At 39.4% G+C, this 23982-nt stretch overlaps 1 protein-coding gene across 2 annotated transcripts in view; it reads right to left on the bottom strand.

Annotated features, from left to right (window-relative positions):
• Positions 1-23982, bottom strand: part of SCP2 (sterol carrier protein 2) — a 94160-nt gene that overhangs the window by 54744 nt on the left and 15434 nt on the right. For both annotated transcript variants that reach the window (XM_036447658.2, XM_036447656.2), the window contains exons 4-10: positions 21575-21706; positions 20073-20137; positions 16501-16627; positions 11280-11343; positions 9195-9281; positions 6638-6788; positions 2890-3037 (exon numbers count right to left, since the gene is read on the bottom strand). In XM_036447658.2, the coding sequence (XP_036303551.1) occupies positions 2890-3037; positions 6638-6788; positions 9195-9281; positions 11280-11343; positions 16501-16627; positions 20073-20137; positions 21575-21706 (774 nt within the window). The remainder of the gene's footprint in view (positions 1-2889; positions 3038-6637; positions 6789-9194; positions 9282-11279; positions 11344-16500; positions 16628-20072; positions 20138-21574; positions 21707-23982) is intronic.

The raw sequence follows: 23982 nt of genomic DNA, 5'->3' as shown, positions 1-23982 counted from the left end.
TGTCCCCTGGTGGTCAGTGTGCGTCATAGCGACCGCTCATTTCGTCTTTCATTCAATTTGCATATTAGCCTTTTATTATATAGGATAGTCACCATGTAATGTAGTAATACATTACATACCCCATGACTTATTTATTTTATAACTGGAAGTTTGTATATTTTTACTTACTTTCATTCATTTTGCCCAATTGCCCAATACCCCAACCCTCACCTCTGACAACCACCGATATGTTCAGTGTATATATGAGCTTGGTTTTTTGTTTTGTTTTCAAGTTCCATTAACTGAGATCTCATGTAAATGAGATCATTTGGTATTTGTCTTTCTCTGACTTATTTCACTTAGCATGATGCCCTCAAGGTCCATCCGGGTTAACGCAAATGGCAAGATTTTCATTCTTTTTTATAGTTAAATAATATTCCATTAGGAAATTTTCCAAATAAAGCTAAATAAATGGAAATGCATACCACCTAATGGACTGGAAGATTCAACATTGTTAAGCTGACAATTGGCTCTAAATGGATCTATAGATTCAAAGAAGTCTCAATGAAAATTCCAGCAAGTTTTTATAGAAATTGACAAACTAATTCTAACATGTGCTTAGAGATGCAAAGGACCTAAAATAACTAAAATTATTTTTGAAAAGAACAAAGTCGGCCCTGGCCAGTGTGGCTCAGTTGGTTGGAGCATCATCCCATACACCAGTGGTCGGCAAACCGCGGCTCATGAGCCACATGCTGCTCTTTGGCCCCTGGAGTGTGGCTCTTCCACAAAATGCCACAGCCTGGGGGAGTCTATTTTGAAGAAGTGGCATTAGAAGAAGTTTAAGTTTAAAAAATTTGGCTTATAAAAGAAATTTCATTCGTTGTACTGTTGATATTTGGCTCTGTTGACTAATGAGTTTGCCGACCACTGCCATACACCAAAAGGTGGCGGGTTCAATTTCCAGTCAGGGAACACTCAGGTTGCAGGTTTGATCCCTGGTTGGGGCACATGCGGAAGGCAACTAATCAGTGTTTCTCTCTCGCATCAATGTTTCTTTCTCTCCCTCTCCCTCTCCCTGTTCTCTCTCTCTCTCTCTCTCTCTCTCTCTCTGTGTGTGTGTGTGTGTGTGTGTGTGTGTGTCTATCTCTCTCTGTCTCTTTCTCTCTCTCTAAAATCAATAAAAAGCATATCTTCAGGTGAGGAAATAAATAAGTTTTTCAAAAAAGACTAAAGTTGAAGAACTTACCTTATTTGATTTCAAGACTTGCTATACACTACAGTACTATATAATTAATTACAGTAGTCAAAATAATTTGGTATTGGTAAAAAGATAAATATGTAGATCAGGCCGAAACCGGTTTGGCTCAGTGGATATAGCATTAGTCTGCGGACTGAAAGGTCCCGGGTTCGATTCCGGTCAAGGGCATGTACCTTGGTTGCAGGCACATCCCCAGGAGGCAGCTGATCGATGATTCTCATCGATGTTTCTAACTCTCTATCCCTCTCTCTTCCACTCTGTAAAAAAATCAATTAAAAAAAAAAAATATATATATATATATATATATATATATATATATATATATATTTTTTTTTTTTTTTTTTTTAATGTAGATAAGCCCAGGCCAGGGTGGGTGATTTAGTTGAGCATCGCCACCAGTTCAATCCCCAGTCGGGCACATGCCCAGGTTGCAGGTTCAGTCCCCAGTTGGGGTACATATGGGAGGCAACTGATTGATGTTTCTCTCTCACATCTCTCTGTCTCTCTCCCTTCCTCTCTCTCTAAAAAAATCAAAAATATATATATATTTTTAAAAAAGAATGAAGATCAATGGAACAGAAGAAAGGGTCCATCACATATAATAGGCAATTGACTTTGAACAAAGGTGCCAATGCAATTCAATGTGGAGAAAAAATCTTTTCAGCAAGTAGTGCTGGATATGTGTATAAAATAAAAAAGATTTATATTGACTTTTATAAATTTACTCAAAGTGGATTTTATGCTTAAATATAACATCTAAATCTATAAAATTAGAAATAAAAACAGAAGATAATCTTTATGACCTTGACATAGGCAGAAGTTTCTTAGAGTATAAAAAGACACAAACCATTAAAAATATTGATAATTTGCATTTCATCAAAATTTTAAAAAGCTGTTTTTCAAGCAACACTATTAATAAAACAAAAAGACAAGGCACAGCCTGGGAGAAAATGTTCACTGCATACACATATCAGACCAATGGCTTTATCCAGATTTTATATATACATTCTTACAACTCTTAAAGAAGGCAAACAACCCAATAATTAAAGGGCAAAAGTTCTGAACAGACACTTTACACAAAAAATACATGTATGACCACATAAAAAATGCCAACATCATTAGTCATCAGTGATATGAAAATAAGACATACTACATACTCTTTAAAATGGCTAAACTTTTAAAAACTGACCCCATCAAGAATTGATAAGAATGTAAAGCAACTAAAACTGTCATACATTGCTGGTAGTAATGGAAAATGGTACAACCACCTTAAACGTGAAAATAAAAAATCCTCCAGATCCCACAAACTAGTCTTTCCATTTTTCTTTCTTCAAACACAATTTGAAATATCAAAGTACAAGTGTAATTTTATATCCTTCTTTCCCCCCCCCCCCCCCCCCCACTTAACAGAACATTAAAAATATCCCTGACTTACATAATACAAATTATTTGTATACCCTGTTATTTCACTGTTGGTATTATGTAAAACTACAGGTTCTAAAAGTCCAATATCGAGGTAGCTTACATTCACTTTGCAGTGTGGCAAAGGCAACATGGAGGGGAAAGCAACTATGAATTCTTTTCTTTATCGTGAAAATGAAAATTTATCAGAGAAACTAAGTTAATATGCATCTCATGAAAGATAGTACCTTCTGGACAGAGTCCCAATGCTTCATAAGTAATGAGTTCGTTAGTAGAAAAGCAATCATGAAGTTCTATGACATCAATATCACTTGGTCTCAGGCCAGATTTCTCATAGCACTTTCTGGCAGCTTCTTTACTCATATCAAAGCCAACCTAAAACCAAAATCACATATAAATAAAGAAAATGCATCAAAACTGGAACTTTTATTTAAGGACTAAAGGCCTGGTGCACAGATTCATGCACCACTGGGGTCCTTGGGTTGGCCTGTGGGGATAGGGCTGAAACTAGATCTCTGACATCCCCTGAGGGATCCCGGATTGCAAGAGGGCGGTTCTTGTGTGAAGCACCCCAGAATCGGGATCCCTCTCTGGTTCCAGGTGCATCACCCAAGAACCACAGCTACCAAGTCACCACAGCTCAGCTGCTCCTGCATTGAGCATCTGCCCCCTGGTGGTCAATGCATATGATGGCTACCAGTTATATCAGCTGTTATGGAATGGTCAGCTGGTGAAACAGTCAACTGGTCGACCAGTCACTTAGTCTTTTATAAATATAGATTATATGAGATTAATAGGCATAAACTTAACAGCTGAAAATTGGCCACACATATTGAAATAACTATTGATTCTATTTTTTAAATATATTTTATTAATTTTTTACAGAGAACAAGGGAGGGAGATAAAGAGTTAGAAACATTGATGAGAAAGAAACACCAATCAGCTGCCTCCTGTACCTCCCCTACTGGGGTTGTGTCTGCAACCAAGGTACATACCCTTGACCAGAATCGAACCTGGGACCCTTCAGTCCGCAGGCCGACACTCTATCCACTGAGTCAGACCAGTTAGGGTTGATTCTATATTTTACAGAGAGTTCAAATAAAAGTATATTCAGGAGGGAAAATACACATATTAAGTCTGGTACTATAAAAGACGAAATTTAAAACCAAATAGATAAAATCAAATATGTAAAAGGACTTATAATTCTATAGGACATATGTTAAGTTATAAAACTCTATTCATTCACAATGTATAGTTGTGGTAAACAGGCTGAAGAGATTTATCAACAGATCAGTATGATTCAGATACACTTAAAAATAATGGGAGAATTTTTTATCTATATTATAAAAGGCCAGTGGCCATAACGCTGGAACAATCAAATGACAAGTCACCAGGAGGTGCATGGAGCACCTCTTGGTCCCTCCCCCATGGCCCACAGGCTTTGATCACAGTAAGGCGGGCTGCAGGCAGGCAGGGCAGAAAATGAGCAAATGTGGAGGGTGAGTGGGTGGGGCTATGAGCACAGCACAGCAAGTAGGCGGGACCACACGATTTCATAAGCTGGACCTCTAGTATGAAAATAAACAATCTTCACCAGCTGACATGTCTCTGTGGTTGAGTGTTGACCTATGAACCAGGAATTCACAGTTTGATTCTCAGTCAGGGCACATGCCCAGGTTGTGGACTCGATCCCCAGTGTGAGGCATGAGGAGGCAGCCAATTAATGATTCTCTCTAATCATTGATGTTTCTCTCTCTTTCTCTCTCTCTCTCTCTCTCCCATCCTCTCTGAGATCAATAAAAATATATACTTAAAAAAAAAGAAAGAAAATAAATAATATTTTTTTAGGGATTCAAAAACATTTTTTCAAAACCAATGCTCTTAACACCTCTTTGATCTCAGATAATAACATGCAAACTGAACTTTTCTCCATAGAATAAAACTATGGCATAGCCCTAGCCAGTATGGCTCAGTGGATAGAGCATCAGCCTGTAACTGAAAGGTCCCAGGTTCAATTCTGGTCAAGGGCACATGCCCGGGGTTGTTGGCTTGATCCCCAGTGAGGGACTTGCAGGAGGCAGCAGATCCATAATTCTCTTCATCGTGGATGTTTCTATCTCTCTCTCCCTCTTCCTTCCTCTCTGAAATCAATAAAAAAAATATTATTTTAAAAAACTATAGCATAGTGGCAAATGTACTATAATAAGAAAACCTAAATATAAGTTTCACCTCTACCACACCCTAGCACCTTAGCTTTGTGATCTTGGGCAAGTTATAGGGACATTTTCAAATTCTGAGCATCATTGTAAAAATTTGTAAACTGTAATTTAGCATTTATGATTGTTTATTGCTACTATGGTAGATTTTATAAATATATATATATATATTTATATATTATATATATATATATGTCTTATTATATCTATATATATAAAAGGCTAATATGCAAAGTGTCCCCTTAGGAGTTCGACCAGGAGACTGGGTGTTTGATCAGTTGCTATGATGTATGCTGACCACGGGCAGCACAGAATGAAGGCCCCAACTGGCAGCCAGAAGGCCCAAATTGTCCCTGAGCGTCGGCCTGGCCTAGGGACCCTACCTGTGTATGAATTTCATGCACCAGGCCTCTAGTATATTTATATAAAAGCCTAATATACAAAGTTCCCCCTTGGGAGTTCGACCGAGTGGGAATTCCATTTCTCGCTATGATGTGTGCTGACCACCAGGGGCAGCACAGAATGAAGGAAGGCCCGGGCTAGCAGGAGGAAGCTTATCAATAATTCTATCTCATCATTAATGTTTCTATCTCTCTCTCCCTCTCCCTTCCTCTCTAAAATCTATAAAAATATATTTTAAAATAATTTTTTTGAAGTGTCAATAAAGTTCCCTGAAAAAAATCTTTGTTTTCCCCTTCACTTTGTAAACTTGGAGTTCTAAGCATATTTAGCCAATTCAAAATAAAAATAAAAAGCACATCTAGTTAATTAAAAGTTATCATAACAAAACCGGTTTGGCTCAGTGGATAGAGCGTCGGTCTGCGGACTGAAAGGTCCCAGGTTCAATTCTGGTCAAGGACATGTACATTGGTTGTGGGCACATCCCCAGTAGGGGATGTGCAGGAGGCAGCTGATCGATGTCTCTCATCGATGTTTCTAGCTCTCTATTCCTCTCTGTAAAAAATCAATAAAATATATATTTAAAATAAATAAATAAATAAAGTTATTATATAATGTTATATGACTCTATTCCAGGAAGTACCGTATTTTTCAGACCATAAGACGCACTTTTTCCCCCCAGAAGTGGGGGGAAAAAGTCCCTGCATCTTATGGTCCAAATATAGCCTACACATATACTTTAAAAAAAAAAGCTTTTTTACTTGCCCGGCTCTGTGTGGTCTCTGTGTGCTTGCCCAGCTCTAAAATGGTTCTAAATGCTGCTGTTTACTTTACAGGGTTGATTACATGTGTTTATGACTGTGATGTTGGGTTTTAATGCACATAAAATATTTTAGGACACTATTTGTTTCAGAATCTTTTTTTCTTCTCTAAAAACTGGTGCGTCTTATGGTCCGGAGCGTCTTATGGTCCGAAAAATACGGTATATGTTCTCATCAGTTATTTCCCCCTAAAACAGTGGTCGACAAACTCATTAGTCAACAGAGCCAAATATCAACAGTATAACAACTGAAATTTCTTTTGAGAGCCAAATTTTTTAAACGTAAACTTCTTCTAACACAACTTCTTCAAAATAGACTTGCCCAGGCCGTGGTATTTTGTGGAAGAGCCACACTCAAGAGACGCATGTGGCTCGCAAGCCGCAGTTTGCCGACCACAGCCCTAACAGATTCTTAAGGATGGGTTATAATATTAGATTTCCTAAACTGTTTTTCAAGTAAATTAATCCAGAGCCTATAGCAACCTTGAAATCCTTAAACAAAAATCCTTGATTGTTAATAAAACAGAACTTTAGATGTACCATTTTAATAACGCTATTTTCTTCAAATGAGCTTGGCAAATCAGTCATCATCTCCTGTGCCAGAATCTCCACAGCTTTGGACTGAAGGCCATACTTCTGCACAAATTCTTCACTTGCCAAAATTGCTGCTGCAGCACCATCGGAAGTGGGACTAAGAGGAGATAAAAGTAAGTATTTACACCTGGTCCACCTCAACCCTAAGATCTCAGACTAGCAGTTCTTTCTGGGACAAGAGGTGGCTGAGTGTGCTTGATAGTCCCTGGATGGTCTTCTTTGTGATATCTACAGTTAAATCTTACATGTGCTTCCCTCCTGAGGGCTGAACCTCTATCAAGAACTTAAATGCTGTCAGTCACTGCTTAGCCTCTGCGAATCTCTCTTAAACAGTTCTTAGTGCAAAGAAGTCTGGACTTGCTCTTGTAGGTACATGTAGCATCTTCTGGTGACTTCTGAGACGTGTGGAAGGTCATTCCTATCCCACTACAGCACAGATTCTGCCGTGGGGCTAACTAGCTCCAACTCTGCTATCTCCCAAACCGCTCAGTCTTAGAATCCTTTCGAAAACTGGAAAAGGATGGAATAGGGGATACCAGAAAGTCCATGCTTTGGTTAAATCTCTTGAGATCTCCTTAAAATAGATCCTTCCTTTAGAGCACATGTGTCAAACACACGGCCCGCGGGCCAAATCCGTCCCGCCAGGCCTTGCAATGTGGCCCGCACCAAGCTGTCATCACTGCACTCCGCTGCGTTTCCATCACAATGACAGTTTATGACTGTTCAGTAAACCATTCGGCCCGCGATTTAGGCTGGATTTTAGATTTTGGCCCCTTCTCTGATTGAGTTCGACACCCCTACTTTAGAGTAAGCTGTGAAGGAAGGTGACAAATGACTGAGCCTTCTGCGAGTTCAGCCGGACTGCATACATGGGCAGACCCTCGTACTGCAAGAGACAAAAGCTGGCCCTACTTGTTCACTTGCATCCCAGCCGGTATCTCCAGGGTGCAACCAGGTGAAACCTTGGCACAGGCAGGGCCTATGCAGTGCTAACTCAGTATTCTAGGAAATAAATATTGTCAAGCAATTTTTAAGATATAACTGTTACTGCCAAAACCGGTTTGGCTCAGTGGATAGAGCGTAGGCCTGCAGACTAAAAGGGCCCAGGTTCGATTCCGGTCAAAGGCATATACTTTGGTTGTGGGTACATCCCCAGTAGGGGGTGTGCAGGAGGCAGCTGATCGATGACGCTCTCTCATCGATGTTTCTAACTCTCTATCCCTCTCCCTTTCTCTCTGTAAAAAAAACAATAAAATATATATTTTTTTAAAAAAGATATAACTGTTACCATTATTAGAGCTATGATTTTTTTTCTTGGTTTATGCTTACTCTTAGCTACTATGTCAGAATAAAATTTCCTACAGTCGAAGCATACAGCAGGGAAAACAAAGGGCAAAATCTTGGGACTTCAGTGGCCTCCTAAGTCATATTTAAATGAATAAATACACTTAAAATAAAGTAGTAGAAGTCATGAAAGAAGAAAGTAAAATATATAATTTTCCAAGAGAGGAGATAGTCTTCTCTAAGCAGGAGAAGGAAGGAAGGGTACTCACTCCAGAGTGAGGACTACATTTGTTACCCTTGTAATTAGCTGGTGATTGATAATAGAGAGGAGTGAAAAGAAGGCCAGACATTATAAGCATGTTCATCAGGGCTGCCTCACCAGGAAGCTGCAACTTCACATTCCCAGGGAACCACCAGTCCATTCCCTGTAGATCATTGGGGGAAGGGACTGGGCAAAGAGGGAATGCACACTCAAGTGGGGGTGGGTGACATAGGAGAAAGATTAACACAGCGGTGCTCAGGTAGTCTAAACAGCCATTTCAGAGGGTGTACTGCTTCTTGCATTGCCCTATAGTCCTGACAGTTAGGGAAGGTGCTTGCCGTCAATCTTGCCTGGAACAAAGAAAACGACTAGAGGGAATGGAGCCACTGCAAGTATGGGAAATCTAAGAAGGTTAAAATTTGCAGACAAAGGAATTCTATCTCTTGCTCCCCTTGCTTTGCTCCTGCTTCCTTGCACTTCTCCATGTTCCCTCCATCACCATGTGGCCCTAGAAGACACATGGCCCAGAGCCACGCGAACCCCACACTCAATGAACCGCAGCTGGGAACACAAGCTAAGCTGGCCTGATGCTAAAATGGTCTGTGCAAGTATAGAACAGAGGCTCCGGGCAGTGACTTTAATCCTAGCCCTGCTGAAGACACAGCTGGACGTTTTCCCTGGCGGGACGCAGGGAGATGGGACCTTGGAAATTCAGGGGCCTAATACCACGCAAATAAATATCCCTCATTCCGAAAATTCCTTTTCTTGTGACATTGCAAGAAGCCCACTTCCACCAACTGGTGGGGACACAGAGAACACCTCACTGACAAAGCATTAGTATTGTAGTTCTATAGAAAAAGATACAGAAAAGATATATCCAGATTCAGAGCCTAAGGTTTACCCAAGTGGCGAAGGGAGAAGCAATAACTTCAATAAGTATTAAAATGTTTTTCTTACCAACACTGTAAGACAGTCAGAAAATCAAAAACTTTTCGAGAAGTCATCACTTCATCTAAACTGTATTCCTTTTGGAACTGGGAATACCTAAATGCAAAACAAGTAGTTATAGAATGTTAGGGAGCAATTACAATTTTTTTTATTGAAGATGTTCTGGTCTAGAAATTAAAGAGAGAATAATATGTAAGTTTTCTTTTCACAACCAAAAGATGGGCTTTTATAAACAGTTGTTTACAATAAAGTTCACTTGAATAAACAAGTCGTTTGAGTTGAATTTTTAAAGAATCCTAACTTCAAAAAAAAATAAAATAAAAATAAAAATAAAATAAAAAAAATAAAGAATCCTAACTTCAAAATGCCATATGCTGTACAACAAAAATTTGACTAAATCCTGTCCTGGGTTACCCTCACGGAGCTTCTAAAACCTTTGGACCTTCCTGAGTGATAAAAGTGTCTTCATTATGCTATTAGGGTGATTCTTGTGGGCTTCTTGTTGGGGGGCATGGGGGCCCCCAGGAATCTGCTTACCGGAAAGAGAAAGACTAACCTTGTGAATACAGAGTTGGGGCTTTTCAGCGTTTGACCCAGGGAGAAGAGGGGGGCAGGAGTTTGAGTTCAACCATGTGGCCAATAATTCAATAGAGTATGCCTGTATTATGAAGCAAAACTCTGGGGGGTGAAGGCATGTATGGGAGTGGGGTGTGAGGCGGGGGCAATGGTAAGATATGTATACATGTAATACCTTAATAAAAAAAAAAAAATGAAGCCTAACTTTTCGAGATGCTCAGTGGATAGAGCATCGGCCTGCGGACTGAAGAGTCCCAGGTTCGATTCCGGTCAAGGGCATGTACCTTGTTGCAGGCACATAACCCAGTAGGGTGTGTGCAGGAGGCAGCTGATTGATGTTTCTCTCTCATCGATGTTTCTAACTCTCTATCCCTCTCCCTTCCTATCTGTAAAAGTCAATAAAAAATATTTTTTTAAATGAAGGGAAAAAAAAGAAAGTTACAGACACAGGTCTGAAGGCTCAAGTGGCATGGGTTATCTCTAATATTATACTACTTATTACATATTCTCTCTGCCTTTCATTATTCTTATAACTTGTGAGGAAGCCCTTGAGAACAGTTTCTTAGTTCAGCTTTCTTAGAAATATATAACAGGGTATCTCTAATGACTGGTCAGCAAACATAGAATTTTCTTTCTTCACTAGCCAAACAAAGCAAGAAGTTAGCACCTGAAATTTTTGAGCCAAACCTAGAAATTCTTGGCTGTTTCAAAGAGTTTTATATAGTAAGACTCTGATCCAGAAATAACATTTGCCTATTCAACAAAATTGAGAACTTATAAAATGTAATGGAAGATCCACACAAACAAGGTACAATACTTAGCAGTCTTATTCATTGCTACATCACTAGCCGATAAAGCAATGGCTTGCACATGGTAGGTACTGAATACATACTATCGAGTGAATAACATTCCCTTAGAACAGTGTTTCCCAAAGTGTGGTACGCGTACCCCCAGGGGTACGGGAAGAGTTTGGTGGGGGTACGCGTTGCATCGGAGTTTCGTGGGGATATGCACTGCACTGTGCTTAGCTGCACCTAATTCTACGTTCTCATGAGTACGAGGGGTACTCAGCATTATGAAAATCATAGAAGGGGTACACATATGTCAAAAGTTTGGGAAACACTGCCTTAGAAGAATGCTGTAATGAGTGGATAAATGAAAGCCTGCTTAGACACTGGGTTAAATGAGAGAAAGACTGGGAAGCTTTGATTCCCTGGGGAAATCAAGAGCTGCTCTTTGGAGCCTCAAAGCCAACAAACTACACTGCTGTGAATTCCTAGTATGTTGGTACAGTTCCTTACAAGTTTCAGGAAATGCAAAGGATTTTTAATGGTTCTCCAAGTAATACACATGATGTAATTTTACTTTAAATGATTTTTTAGGATATGAATAACCATATTATTTTGCCAGAGTAAGAGTTAATGACAGTAGCATAATTAAAATACATTATTAAAGTTGCATGTTATATAGCAAGATAACTCAGATTTTCACTATATTTCATATATCTGAAATACTTACGGGTTATTAACTGAGTGTTTATGATTTTTCCATCCAATTTTTGCAAAGTGTTCAACTTTAGTTCCTGTAGAGAAATATCTATTAGTGACTTAATGTTTTTCTACTATTTGTGAGTACATATTACAATGGATACTCAATGTCCTGCTACATATTTCTATATTTTCCTTTGCACAGATATCAGGATTGAAGATGTCAATGTATCTCCCTCAATAAGTATTCAATATTTCTTAATCATTAAACTTGGGTATATTTAATGAGTTGAATCAAATAATAGGCATGCAGGAGGGCAAAAATAGGGTATACAGTTGTCCTTATGGAAAATAATACAATAATTAATAAATAATAATACAAGAATAATCTGTTTCATGTACTCACAACTGCAAACCCATCCTGTATAATATGAAAATAATTCAAACTGGCCTATTCTATCTACTATAACTAGGGTGCAAGTTCAAAAACTAGAAAATATAGCCTGGGACCACATTGGTTTTAAGACACAAAAGCACTGCTAGCAATTTTTCAGGAAGTCTGCCAAAACATCCCAAAGCCCCCAGATGAAGTGACTTTTACAGCTTACACTATGCTCCAGGGCCTGCTCTTCTTCTTTCCTATGATAAGACAGAGGGTCTTTTGAGGAGTTACGTCCTAACAAGAAATGTGTATGTTTTTCAAATTCCTTAACAGAAAGTTTAAAGAACAGTGTCAAGAAAGCAAAAGCAGCCGAAGCCGGTTTGGCTCAGTGGTAGAGCATCAGTCTGCGGACTGAAAGGTCCCAGGTTTGATTCCCGTCAAGGGCATGTACATTGGTTGCGGGCACATCCCCGGAAGGGGGTGTGCAAGAGGCAGCTGATCAATGTTTCTCTCTCATTGGCGTTTCTAGCTCTCTATCTCGCTCCCTTCCTCTCTGTAAAAAATCAATAAAATATATTTAAAAAAAAAAAAAAAAAAAAGGAAGGAAGGAAGGAAGGAAGGAAGCAAAAGCAGCCGAAACCGGTTTGGCTCAAAGAAAGAAAGAAAGCAAAAGCAGCCGAAACCGGTTTGGCTCAATGGATAGAGCATCGGTCTACGGACTGAAAGGTCCCAGGTTTGATTCCGGTCAAGGGCATGTACCTTGGTTGTGGGCACATCCCCAGTAAGGAGTGTGCAAAAGGCAGCTGATGATTCTCTCTCATCTATGTTTCTCTCTATCCCTCTTTCTTCCTCTCTGTAAAAAATAAAACAATAATAAAATAAATATTTTATTTTTTTTTAAGAAAGAAAGCAAAAGCAGGCATATTAATGAGGTAAAATTTGTAAAATGAATTGAATTCTCCTCCGAAGCTAGAAAGACCACGGAAGAGAAGAAGTCGACTGACTAGAGCTAATAATGTCATGTTAAGTCGACTGACTGGAGCTAATAATGTTATGTTAAAAACATCACAGTGGCCAAGCCAGTATGACTCAGAATCTGGAAGTCATGGTTCGATTCCCAGGCAGGGCACCTGCCCCCCCAAGTTTTAGGTTCAATTCTGGTGGGGAAGAGGGGAGTGTAGGAGGCAGTCAATTGATGATTCTCTCTCATCATTGATGTTTCCATCTCTCTTTCCCTCTCCCTTTCTCTCCCTGAAATAAAACAAATAAATATATTTTTTTAAATGTCACAGTAATATGGAGAGTCCTCAATTCTGTTTTATCTCTATCTTCTCTGTCAAGGAGAATGATCTTCAGAGCAGAAATAACATAAATATAATTGAGCCAATCTTCTCTCAATTCTAATTTTAAAAAGGGAATAAGGTAGATTCCATTCCACACTGGTGACTTCATTCCAATAGAGTGATGATCAGGAGGCAGACACAAAGAACAAGGCATATTAATTTCTTTTTTATTGAGCTGATGAGAAGATAAAAGGAAACATGGTATCTGGATATCAGCAAGACAATTTTTAGGACCTCTTTTGGGATAAGATAAGGAAAGAGTGTAGTGTGGATTTGGTTTTTTCTTTTGTTTTTGAAGGGGCTTTCCTTTTAGGTGTTGCTAAAAATATAAGGTTTCTTCTGTCAAGTTTAGATAATACTGGCTTAAACAGAATTAAATGGATTTCTTTACAGCAAGATATTAGGAGCCTTTACTATTGCTCCAAATTATGTATTAAGACTGCTCAACAGGGGGTTAAAATTTGAAGCAGTTCCCTGACTCACATTATGGAGTATTTTTTTTTAAATATATTTTATTGATTTTTTTACAGAGAGGAAGAGAGAGGGATAGAGAGTTAGAAACATCGATGAGAGAGACTCATCGATCAGCTGCCTCTTGCACCCCCCCGCAACCAAGGTACATGCCCTTAACAGGAATTGAACCCGAGACCTCTCAGTCTGCAGGCCGAAGCTCTATCTACTGAGCCAAACTGGTTTCGGCCATTATGGAGTATTTTATGAGCTTAATATCCCATGGAACACACACTGGGAAATGAAAGACATGGATTAATTATTATAATCCTAGAGAAAAATATCTAGTGTTAACTAACCGCTAACCTGATGTGATGAGTGTATAAATGAGCACCTGGTGAGACACCAAGTTAAATAAGATAAAGACTTGGAAGCTTTGATTCTCACGAAAGCCAAGAGCTGCTCCAACTAATATTTCTACCAAAAACTGGATTAGAAAATTAAAAAGGCACTCTCACCAAACTTGAAGATGGAAGTGATCACTATTATGTTAGATCCAAAGAGTCTTCAACAAAGTTCATCAGTGGGATAAATCAGAATATAACTAAACAACTAACTCTATTCTTGATCCCCAAAACAGAGGCCATCACTGACTACCCTGTTTGTTCCCCTTACCCACAAGTATATTACCTTGTTTTATTTTCTTCACAGAACTAGTAATTATCTGAAACTATCTTAGTTTTGTTTTTGTTTTTTTTTAATGTATTATTGTCTCTCCCCTACTAGAAATTTAAGCAAAAACCTCAAATCTCATCTGTTTGTTTATTGCCTGAGGGTGAATGCATTAATGTACCTAATTCTTTTTTCTTCCTCAATGTCCATGGCGGTCTGATTTTTGCAGTTTCCTACCACAATAGAAACAGAGTATGTTTCCCTATCCCTTGATTGCAAGTTTGCCATGTAACTTGCTATAGTTAACAACTAAAGTTTCAGAAGGACTTGCATGTTGCAGATTACACTCTGGTGCTTCTGCTTCACCATGAAAAGAATATATCAGGCCTGGTCCTCTAGTCTCAGGTGGAGGAGGTAAGACATATGACCCAGTCAAATAAGACCAGAACAGAGCCTGTAACCAACCATCTCCAGTCATATGATTAACCCAGATAAGAAGAGCTGGCTCCCAGTTAATCTACATACTTGTAAACTATATAATAAATAATTGTTGTTTAAAATCACTGAGTTTTGGGGTGGTTTATTACACAGCAAAATTTGACTAACATACCGATATATTCTAGTGCCTAGAACAGTGCCTGAAATATGAGAGCTCAATAATGTTTTAAGTGAATTATTTAATTGAAAAAGAAATGGACAGGGAATAGCCAAAGAGGTAAGAAAAACCAGGAGAATGAGGTGTCACAGAAGCCAAGATAAAAGATTTTTTTTTAAGTGATCAAAGGGTTTAATGCTTCTGTTCAATCAGGTTTGAAAAGTATTTACTGGATGTGGTCAATGGTAGCCTGGAGAAAGGAGGGAAGCAAGATTGGAATCGGTTTTCTAAATGGTAAGAAATTGGCACAAAAAAGAAAATTTCTATAGCCAAAGACTAGCAGTGCTTCTTTATCCAATCCTACCATTCCTCCTTGAAGATTTTTTTGATTCCTTATTTTCGCTCTCAAACTTGGCATATTTTTCCTACAAAGAAGAGGAATACTGGTCTGGTTGGCATAGCTCAGTGGTTGAGCATCTACCTATGAACCAGGAGGTCATAGTCCAATTCCCACTCGGGACATATGCCTGGTTGCAGGCTCAATCCCCAGTGTGGGGCATGCAGGAGGCAGCTAATCAATGATTGTCTCTCATAATCAATCTCTCTCTCTCTCTCTCTCTCTCTCTCTCTCTCTCTCTCTCTCTCTCTCTCTCCCCTCTAAAATCAATTAAAAATAAAATTGAAAAAGAATAGGAGTGCTGGACTTTCAAGCATGAAAATTTTCCTTCTTATCTCACAATACACAACAAGGCACTGGTTCAGTCATACAGTGAAAAATAAAAATCCTATCTGTATTATTCCATGCTTTAACTGGCTAAGTCGGCCAATTATTCACCATCAGTCAAAAATTAATATGTTTACCTACAAAAGAAAAATCATCCCTAACTGGTTTGGCTCAGTGGATAGAGCCTCGGCCTGTGGACTGAAGGGTCCCAGGTTCGATTCCAGTCAAAGGGCATGTATCTTGGTTGCGGGAACATCCCCAGTAGGGGGCATGCAAGAGGCAGCTGATTGATGTTTCTCTCTCATTGATGTTTCTAACTCGCTGTCCCTCTCCCTTCCTCTCTGTAAAAAATCAATAAAACATATTAAAAAGAGAAAAAAAGAAAAATCTATTATGAAAGTTAAATCTCATAAAATACTATGGAATGACGGATGATAATGTACTAAGTATTAATTTGACAGCCCTGGCTGGTTTGGCTCAGTGGATAGAGTGTAGGCCTGTGGACTGAAGGGTCTCAGGTTCGATTTCAGTCAAGGGCATGTACCTTGGTTGCAGGCACATCCCCAGAGGGGGTGTGAAGGAGGCAGCTGATCATTGTTTCTCTCTCATCAATATTTCTAACTCTCTATCCCTCTCCCTTCCTCTTTGTAAAAAATCAATAAAATATATTTTTAGTAAATAAATAAAAATTGACAATAAAAACCTGTTACTACAAATAAAATTTGTACTAGAAACAAAATTTCACTATATAAACCTATTACCAAGAGCAAGCTTTGCGTCTCATTATTTTTAAACTAATTTACAGTCCACAATTAAAGCAGATAAGATTTACATTAGTTTTCCTATTTCAATTTCTAGGTACTTCCACTATGATGTCCTATATATAAATGTTCTCTACAACTAAGTTCTATACAGACTATTTTTTCAACTTAATGCAAAAACAATTTTATATGTTGTATATCCTGGCACATTCCACAGTTCCTTAGTAAACACCTGTTGTTTCTCATCACATCTATACAACATGTATACAACATGTAGTATACGCCATGTACTAACCAATAAGCCGTAAAGTTTTCTTTTACATACCATATTTTTCCATGTGCTCTTTTCCAGCACCCCCAAACATCTGAGGAGCAAATGGTGCAGCAGACAATTCATACTTATTTACCAGGACCTCCATATGTTTATCTATTGGATTAGTCCTGTTTAGAGACTAAGAGAGGAAAAATAAAATTTAATAAGCACTTGACATGATAATGTCTCTTACAGCTATTACAGTGTTTCTAAGACATTTGCTTATTCTAAGTGCAATGTAAACAAAAGATGGACAATGTGAATAATATCAGTCAGGAAATACTTTGAACAAAAACATGGCATGGAAAGTAATCAATGACCAAAGAGGTATGATTCTTTCAAGAAACATTTATAAAGAATCTCAGCTTAGTTGGTATGGCTCAGTGGTTGAGCGCTGACCAATGGAGGCCACGGGTTTGATTCCTGGTCATGGGAAAAAATCAATGGGTTGCGGCTCAATCTGCAGTATAGGATGTGCAGAAGGCAACCAATCAATTACTCTCTTTCATCACTGATGTTTCTCTCTCTCTCTCTCTCTCTCTCTCTCTCTCTCTCTCTCTCTCTCTTTCTCTCTGCCTCCCCCTTCCTCTCTAAAATCAATAAAAAAAATTTTAAAAAGAACCCCATATGAGCCACTAAAGGTGAAAAAAAAAGTCCCTGCTCATCTGGCATTTACATTTGAGAGGGAGAGGGGTTGAGAAAGGTGATGAGAACAAAAGTAAATAGTCCTATATAATAAAGATGTAATATGCAAATGGTTGTTACTCCATGAAGCCTAACAACCGACCACATAATGACCAGATCACAGATCAGCAGGAGGGTGGGGCAGGGAGCTATAAGCCAGCAGCAGCAAGCTACAGGAGGAGGCAGGGCAGCAAGCTATGAGGGAGACATGGAAGGGGGCAGAGGGAGCTACAGGAGGGTGGGACAGCAGGCAGACAACTACTGGAGGGCTGCAGCAAGCTACTGGTGAGCTACTGGCACACGGATTCATGCACAGGACTACTAGTCTATATATCTAATATATATATAAAACCCTAATGTGCAAATAGACCAAACGGCAGAACAACCGAACAACTGGTCACTATGACATGTGCTGACCAATAGGGGGCACGCACAGAACATGGCGGGTTTCAACAGCAGGCAGCAGAGTGTGGAACATGGTGGGCATTGGCTACAGTGGGGTTGTGGAGAAGGTGAGCGGGGCAGCCAGACACAGCCACGGCACCGGTCACTGTCACTGGGGCGAGCCTCTGTGGTTACTGAAAATTCTTTGCACCTGCATGCCGGGGTCCACCTGGCATCCACTGGCAGTGCCAGAGCCGCCTCTCACACTAGCTGCTAGCAGCCAGCCTCAATTGCCCCTCAGGGCTTCTCCACCTCCTCCTGCTCCTGGGGGGCAATCAAGGCTGACAGCTGCCTCTCGCACCCGCTGCCACTGACGGCCCTGCATGCACCCACTGCCGGTGCCAGCCCCCCTCACAACCGCAACTGTCAGCCTTGATTGCACTTGCTGCCAGCGCCCAGAGCCAATCCCAATCACTCCTGAGGGTTTCTGCATCTCTCCCTGCTCCTGCTGTTGGTGCTGGCCCCACTTGCACCTGATGCTGGCACCAACCCCAATTGCTCTGCACCATCAGCATGTAGCAGCAGTGGCAATGGAAGCAGGGCTGCCAGCAGACAGGGAATCGGGGACATGGAGGATGGGCTCAGACTCACCCTATGCCCACTGCAGCCTCGCGGCCAATAATTCTTTTTGTGCACTGAGCCCCTAGTAATGTAAATAATAATGCTATAAATAATAAATCTAAGACTCACTAAGACAGGTAAGGGCTCAAATAAAATAAAAACTGAAATTGAATTTACAACTAATACAACAGAAATACAAAAGATCATAAGAGACTATATGTCAAGCCAGCATGACTCAGTGGTTTGAGCATCACGGTTTGATTCCCACTCAGGGCACATGCCTGGGTTGTAGGATTGATCCCCAATGTGGGATGTGCAGGAGACAGCCAATCAATGATTCTCATCATTCATGTTTCTGACTTCCTCTCTCCCTCTCCCTTACTCTCTAAAATCAATAAAAATCTATTTTAAAAAATAATAAATTTTTTTAAAAAACATATCTTTTGAAATTTTAATTATTTCACTTTCCAATCAATTCTATTATTTTTCTTTTTAGGCCAGTAGTGTCTCTTTTTGAAATTTCCTATACCCTTAAGATATTTCCAAGGGGCTTGTCTTTTATTTTTTTAAGTATAGTAAGCATGCCTCAATCTGAGTCCAATAAATCCAGTTTATGAAGTCTTCAAACATCGTTGTTTATTGTGCCTCATTCTCCTGGTTCTCACTGTGCCTCATTCTCCTGGTTCTCAAGTATGGTGCCTTGTTTTTCTTTGACTTCATGTCCTTGAAAATTTACTTGAAGAGTTCTCTACACAGCAGCGGTTCTCAACCTGTGGGTCGCAACCGCTAGCAGCGTTGCCTAAGACCATCGGAAAACACAGATATTTACATTACAATTCATAACAGAAGCAAAATTACAGTTATGAAGTAGCAATAAAAATGTTATGGTCACCACAACATGAGGAACTGTATTAAAGGGTCGCGGCATTAAAATGGTTGAGAACCACTGCTTTAAAGCAAAAGCACCTTCAAATGCTAATCTTTATTTTCTGGCAATGACCTGCAGTTCCTCTCTATTGTTAGCTCTTTCATGCTGCAGAATATTTTTTTTATGTTTTATTCAAATATTGTAGTTTATATTTTATTCCAGTATTCAGTAGGATAATTGATTCAAATAACTTGGCTTACCAGAAACAGAGAAGTCCCACATATTATTATCTTCAATTAGTTGAATAAAATTAATTTTTGAGTGGATAAATAACTTTCAATTTAATTAGATAAGTCCATCTCAAATTCAATAATCTGACCTCTCTGAACATCAATTTCATCATTCACAAAATAAAGAGGTTGAACTAAATTATCTCGATCACACTTCACTGTTCTAAAATACCAGGATATATGTGTACATATACAATGCTACCTTTTAGCTTTTGGGTTATATCCACTCATTTAACAACTATGCCAAATTATGTTTTACTAGAGGCCCAGTGCACAAAACTCATGCACTCGGAGGGGGTGGTGAGTGGGCCCCCTCAGCCCAGATTGCCAGAGGGCGCAGGCCAGGCCGAGAGACCCCACCAGTACAGATTGTGGCTGGGGAGGGACGTGGGAGGTTGGCCAGCTAAGGAGGGACCATGGGCGGGCACCAGGGCATGTCTGACCCATCTCGCTCAGTCCTGATCTGCCAGATCCCAGCAGCAAGCTAACCTACCAGTTGGAGCGTGTGTCCCCTGGTGGTCAGTGCACATCATAGCAAGCGGCTGAGTAACCTTAGTATGTCATTAACATATTACACTTTGATTGGTTGAAGGGACAACCTTATGACTAGACACTTACCATATAGGCTTTTAATATAGGATGTTGCTTATTTACAGGAGCTATTTATGGCAGTATGATAAGCAAAGCTTTTCTTAGAGTGTCATAACAACTCCAAAATAATAGTAAATGAGACCTACCCCTCCTGAAAGAGACCCCTTCTCCATCTTCTCAAAGCCAAGAGCCAAGACACAATCTGCCACACCTGGAAAGAAAATTATTTTGAAATTTTTAATTTCTAGACATTCAACAAAATACATTAAATACTCCAATTTTTAAAAATATGTCAACTTCGATAAAATTTTAAAATATACTATAATCCTATAATTTTTTAATAAGTGAAAAATTAGGGGAAATTCTTAAATGCTACTAGGTAAGAGGGGAAAAAAATCAAGAAAGCGTTTCATTGTTTCTTTGATCTTCAATGTTAATAAGACTTGATTAATGTGAAATATGTTTCAGTGAACAATGAATATGAATAAGTAATTTTTAATGTTAAACCATTACATTAATACATTATTTTAAAAGGAATCCTGATCAAAATATTAACAGAATAATTTTTGGAGGGTAGGGCACTTAAAAAAAAATGATGTTAAAGTTCAACAGACCAGCAAAACAAGACAGAATTGACAAAAGTTGTCTTTAAAAAAGAAAGAAAAATAACAAGGCAGAGGGGACAGGGGATACTAGCATTGTCAAACAGTATGACATTGTAAAGCTCCAAAAACTAAAATACTGAGTATGGAGCAAAAGTCAACAATCAGTCAGAACAGAATAAAGGATCTAATAAAAGACCCTAAAATATATGGAAATATAAAATATGATATATACCCAAGAGAACTGAAAGTCACACAAAAAAAGTGTACACAAATGTTTATTGTAGCATTATTCATAATAGCCAAAAAGTGAAAACAGCTGATAAAATGGATAAACAAATTGTGGAACATCATACAATGGAATCTAACTTGGACAAAAAATGGAATGAAGTACAAGTAACATTCCAAAGCATGGATGAACTATGAAAACATAATGCTAAGTGAAAGCCACAAAGGCCATATATCGCTGAAACTGGTTTGGCTCAGTGGATAGAGCGTCGGCTTGGGGACTGAAGGGTCCCGGGTTCGATTCCAGTCAAGAGCATGTACCTTGGTTACGGGCATATCCCCAGTAGGGGGTGTACAAGAGGCAGCTGATCGATGACTCTCTCTCATCGATGTTTCTAGCTCTCTCTCTCCCTTCCTCTCTGTACAAAATCAATAAAATATATATATATTTTTTAAAGGCCATATATCATATGAATCCATTTATATAATGTTCAGACTAGGTAAATCCACAGAGACAGAAAGTAGATTAGTGGTAGGAAGGAGCTAGGGGGAGAGGGAACTGGGGAGTGACTGCTAATGGGTACAGGGTTTCTTTTTGGTGGGATAAAAATGTTCTAAAATTAGATAGTGGGAATAGTTGCATAAATCTGTGAATATATTCAAAAACACTGAATTGTATACTTTAACAGGGTGAAATCACATATCCCTTTATAATGTGTAATAAAGCCATCACTCAGGTGACCGAATGAAAACATGATGCAAGGGGATCAATAAGCCCAAATCTATTTCAGTGCACTAAACTAACCAGCACTACTCACCACCCTGAATCAGCTGCCGGGCCATAAACAAAGCAGTAGAGCCAGTAGAACAGTTATTGTTAACATTGATTATAGGAATTCCAGTCAGCCCCAAACTGTGATAGATAGCCCTCTGCCCAGAGGTAGAGTCGCCTGTATAGAAAAAGAAATTACAATTTTAATATATGCAGCATGGGAATTGTGGAGTTGTAATACAATATAATACCACATTATTATTTTTCCATATTATTTCTTTGCCTACTATATTACATGGACAGAACAATAAATACACTATTAACAGCTTACTCAGAAACAGTTTTAACATTAAGCGCCATCTACTCTGCAAATATAAACAATTATCAAAATATAGAATGTAGAAAAAAACACACAGAATGTATGTGCACTTCCTTTACACAATACAATGATTGGAAAGTAGAGAAATAAACAAGTAATAGCCAAGCAATTGCATGAGGGTTGCAATTTCCTGCTCTTATCTGTTATCTTATTCATAGTTTTGTATCCTTTTGTCTGTTTCACATAGATAACCTCTTTCAGTATTCCCTCAGCTTCTGTATGTCTGGAATAGTCTTTATTTCTCCTTCATATCCAAAGGATAACTCTGCTGATCATTTCTCTCTTCCAATAGTTTGAACATTTGGTTCCATCTCTTCTAGCTTATAGGATTTCTGCAGAAAAATCTGACGGTATTCTAATAAGATTTCTTTTCATGATTACTGTCTGCTTTTCCTTGGTAGCCTTGATAATTCTTTCTTTATCATTAAGTTTTGACAATCTATATATATAAAAAGCCAGTGACCGAAACACCGTAATGACCTGAATGACCAGTCGCTATGACACCCACTGCAGCCAATGAACTGGCTGATCAGGGGGTGGGGCCAGTTGGCCAACCTCCCTTGGCCCCTCCCCCCAGCCAGCCCTGCCCTTGATTTTACACACATACACACACACACACACTAATTGGGGCTGGGGCTGGCTGGCCAACCATCTACAACCCCTCCCCACAGCTCCCCCACCCAATTGGGGGTGGGACCCACCAGCCAACCACATGGGGCCCCCTAACCCCTAACCAGCCTGGCCCTGATTGGGTCCTGATGGAGGCAGGCCAGCCAGCCAACCTCCCACTGTCTCCTCCTTCCAACAGGCCTGGCCCTGATCCACCCTAATCAGGGCCGGGCTGGCCAGACCCCATCCATGCACAAATTCATGCACTGGGCCTCTAGTTTTAATATAATGTGCCTTGGATAAGGCCTTTTTTGGATTGAAATAATTAGGTGTTCTCTTTGGTTTTTGGATTTAAGGATCCAACTCTTCCATAAGTTTGAGAAATTCTCAACTATCTGAATAGACTCTGTTCCCTTTTTTTTTCTTTTCTTCTAGTATACAAGTTATTATTTTTTTAAATGTTTTTTATTGATATTTTGGAGAGAGAGAAAGGGAATAGGGAGAAAGAGAAACATTGATGAGAGAGAAATTTCCAATAGTTTCCCCTGCATGCCCCCTACTGGGGATCAAGAGGCAACCCAGCCATGTTCCTTAACTGGGAATCAAACCAGCAACCTGTGGATGCAAGGATCAATGTTTGACTGAAGAGCCACACCAACTGGGCTACACATTATTGCTCTTCTTGATGAAGTCAGATAGTCCTAGGAGAGTTCTTTCATTTATTTTTACTCGCAAGTTTCTATCTTCTTTGATCTGAATCATTTCTAGATTTCTATCTTCAATACCATTAATTTTTTCTTTCATCTGATCAACTCTCTTTCCTAAGCTCAGTAGTTCATTTTTCATATCTTTGGTTGAGTTCTTCAGCTCCAAAATTTTTATTTGGTTATTTTTAAAAGTTTTAAGCTCTTTGGTAAAGTACTCCATTTATTCATTGATTTTATTTCTGAGTTCATTAAACTGAGTTTTCCATGTCTTTAAGTTTATTTTCTGGAGATTTTTCATTTGCCTTCTGAGCTGCCTTGTTACCTTGGTTATCATTGGTATTTGATGGATTATGCCTCTGCCTAGGCATTTATGGTAATGAAATCTGCTTTTTTTAAAATAGTAACAATTTCTATCAGGCAGGCTAAGATGCCTTTCTTTTGTTTTCCAGTAGGTGGCGCTGGAGCACAGGTTTTTACTTTCTCTTGCACTGCTCTGGCTTCTCTGGCTTCTCAGATCTCTGTGGGCCTGGTGGAAAATGCCCTATATTCATTCCCTGGAGAGGTGGGCATCTTCTCCGTAACCAGGTTACCTCAGTCTCAGAACACCACCCCTGTGGGAAATTGTAATGTCTAATGGGGTTCCGAGTCCATGAAATCCCAGTACTCCCCCCAGAAACCAGATGCTGCCAGTACTGCCCAGCTCTCCCAGGTACCCTGGCTGAGCTCAACTGCAACAGGAACAAAGGGGTGGAGTGGCAA

The sequence above is a fragment of the Pipistrellus kuhlii genome, unplaced genomic scaffold, assembly GCF_014108245.1.
Source record: "Pipistrellus kuhlii isolate mPipKuh1 unplaced genomic scaffold, mPipKuh1.p scaffold_m20_p_2, whole genome shotgun sequence".
Classification (NCBI taxonomy): Eukaryota; Metazoa; Chordata; class Mammalia; order Chiroptera; family Vespertilionidae; genus Pipistrellus; species Pipistrellus kuhlii.
The sequence above is the reverse complement of the archived record's forward strand: the minus strand, read 5'-3'. Positions and strand labels throughout refer to the sequence as shown.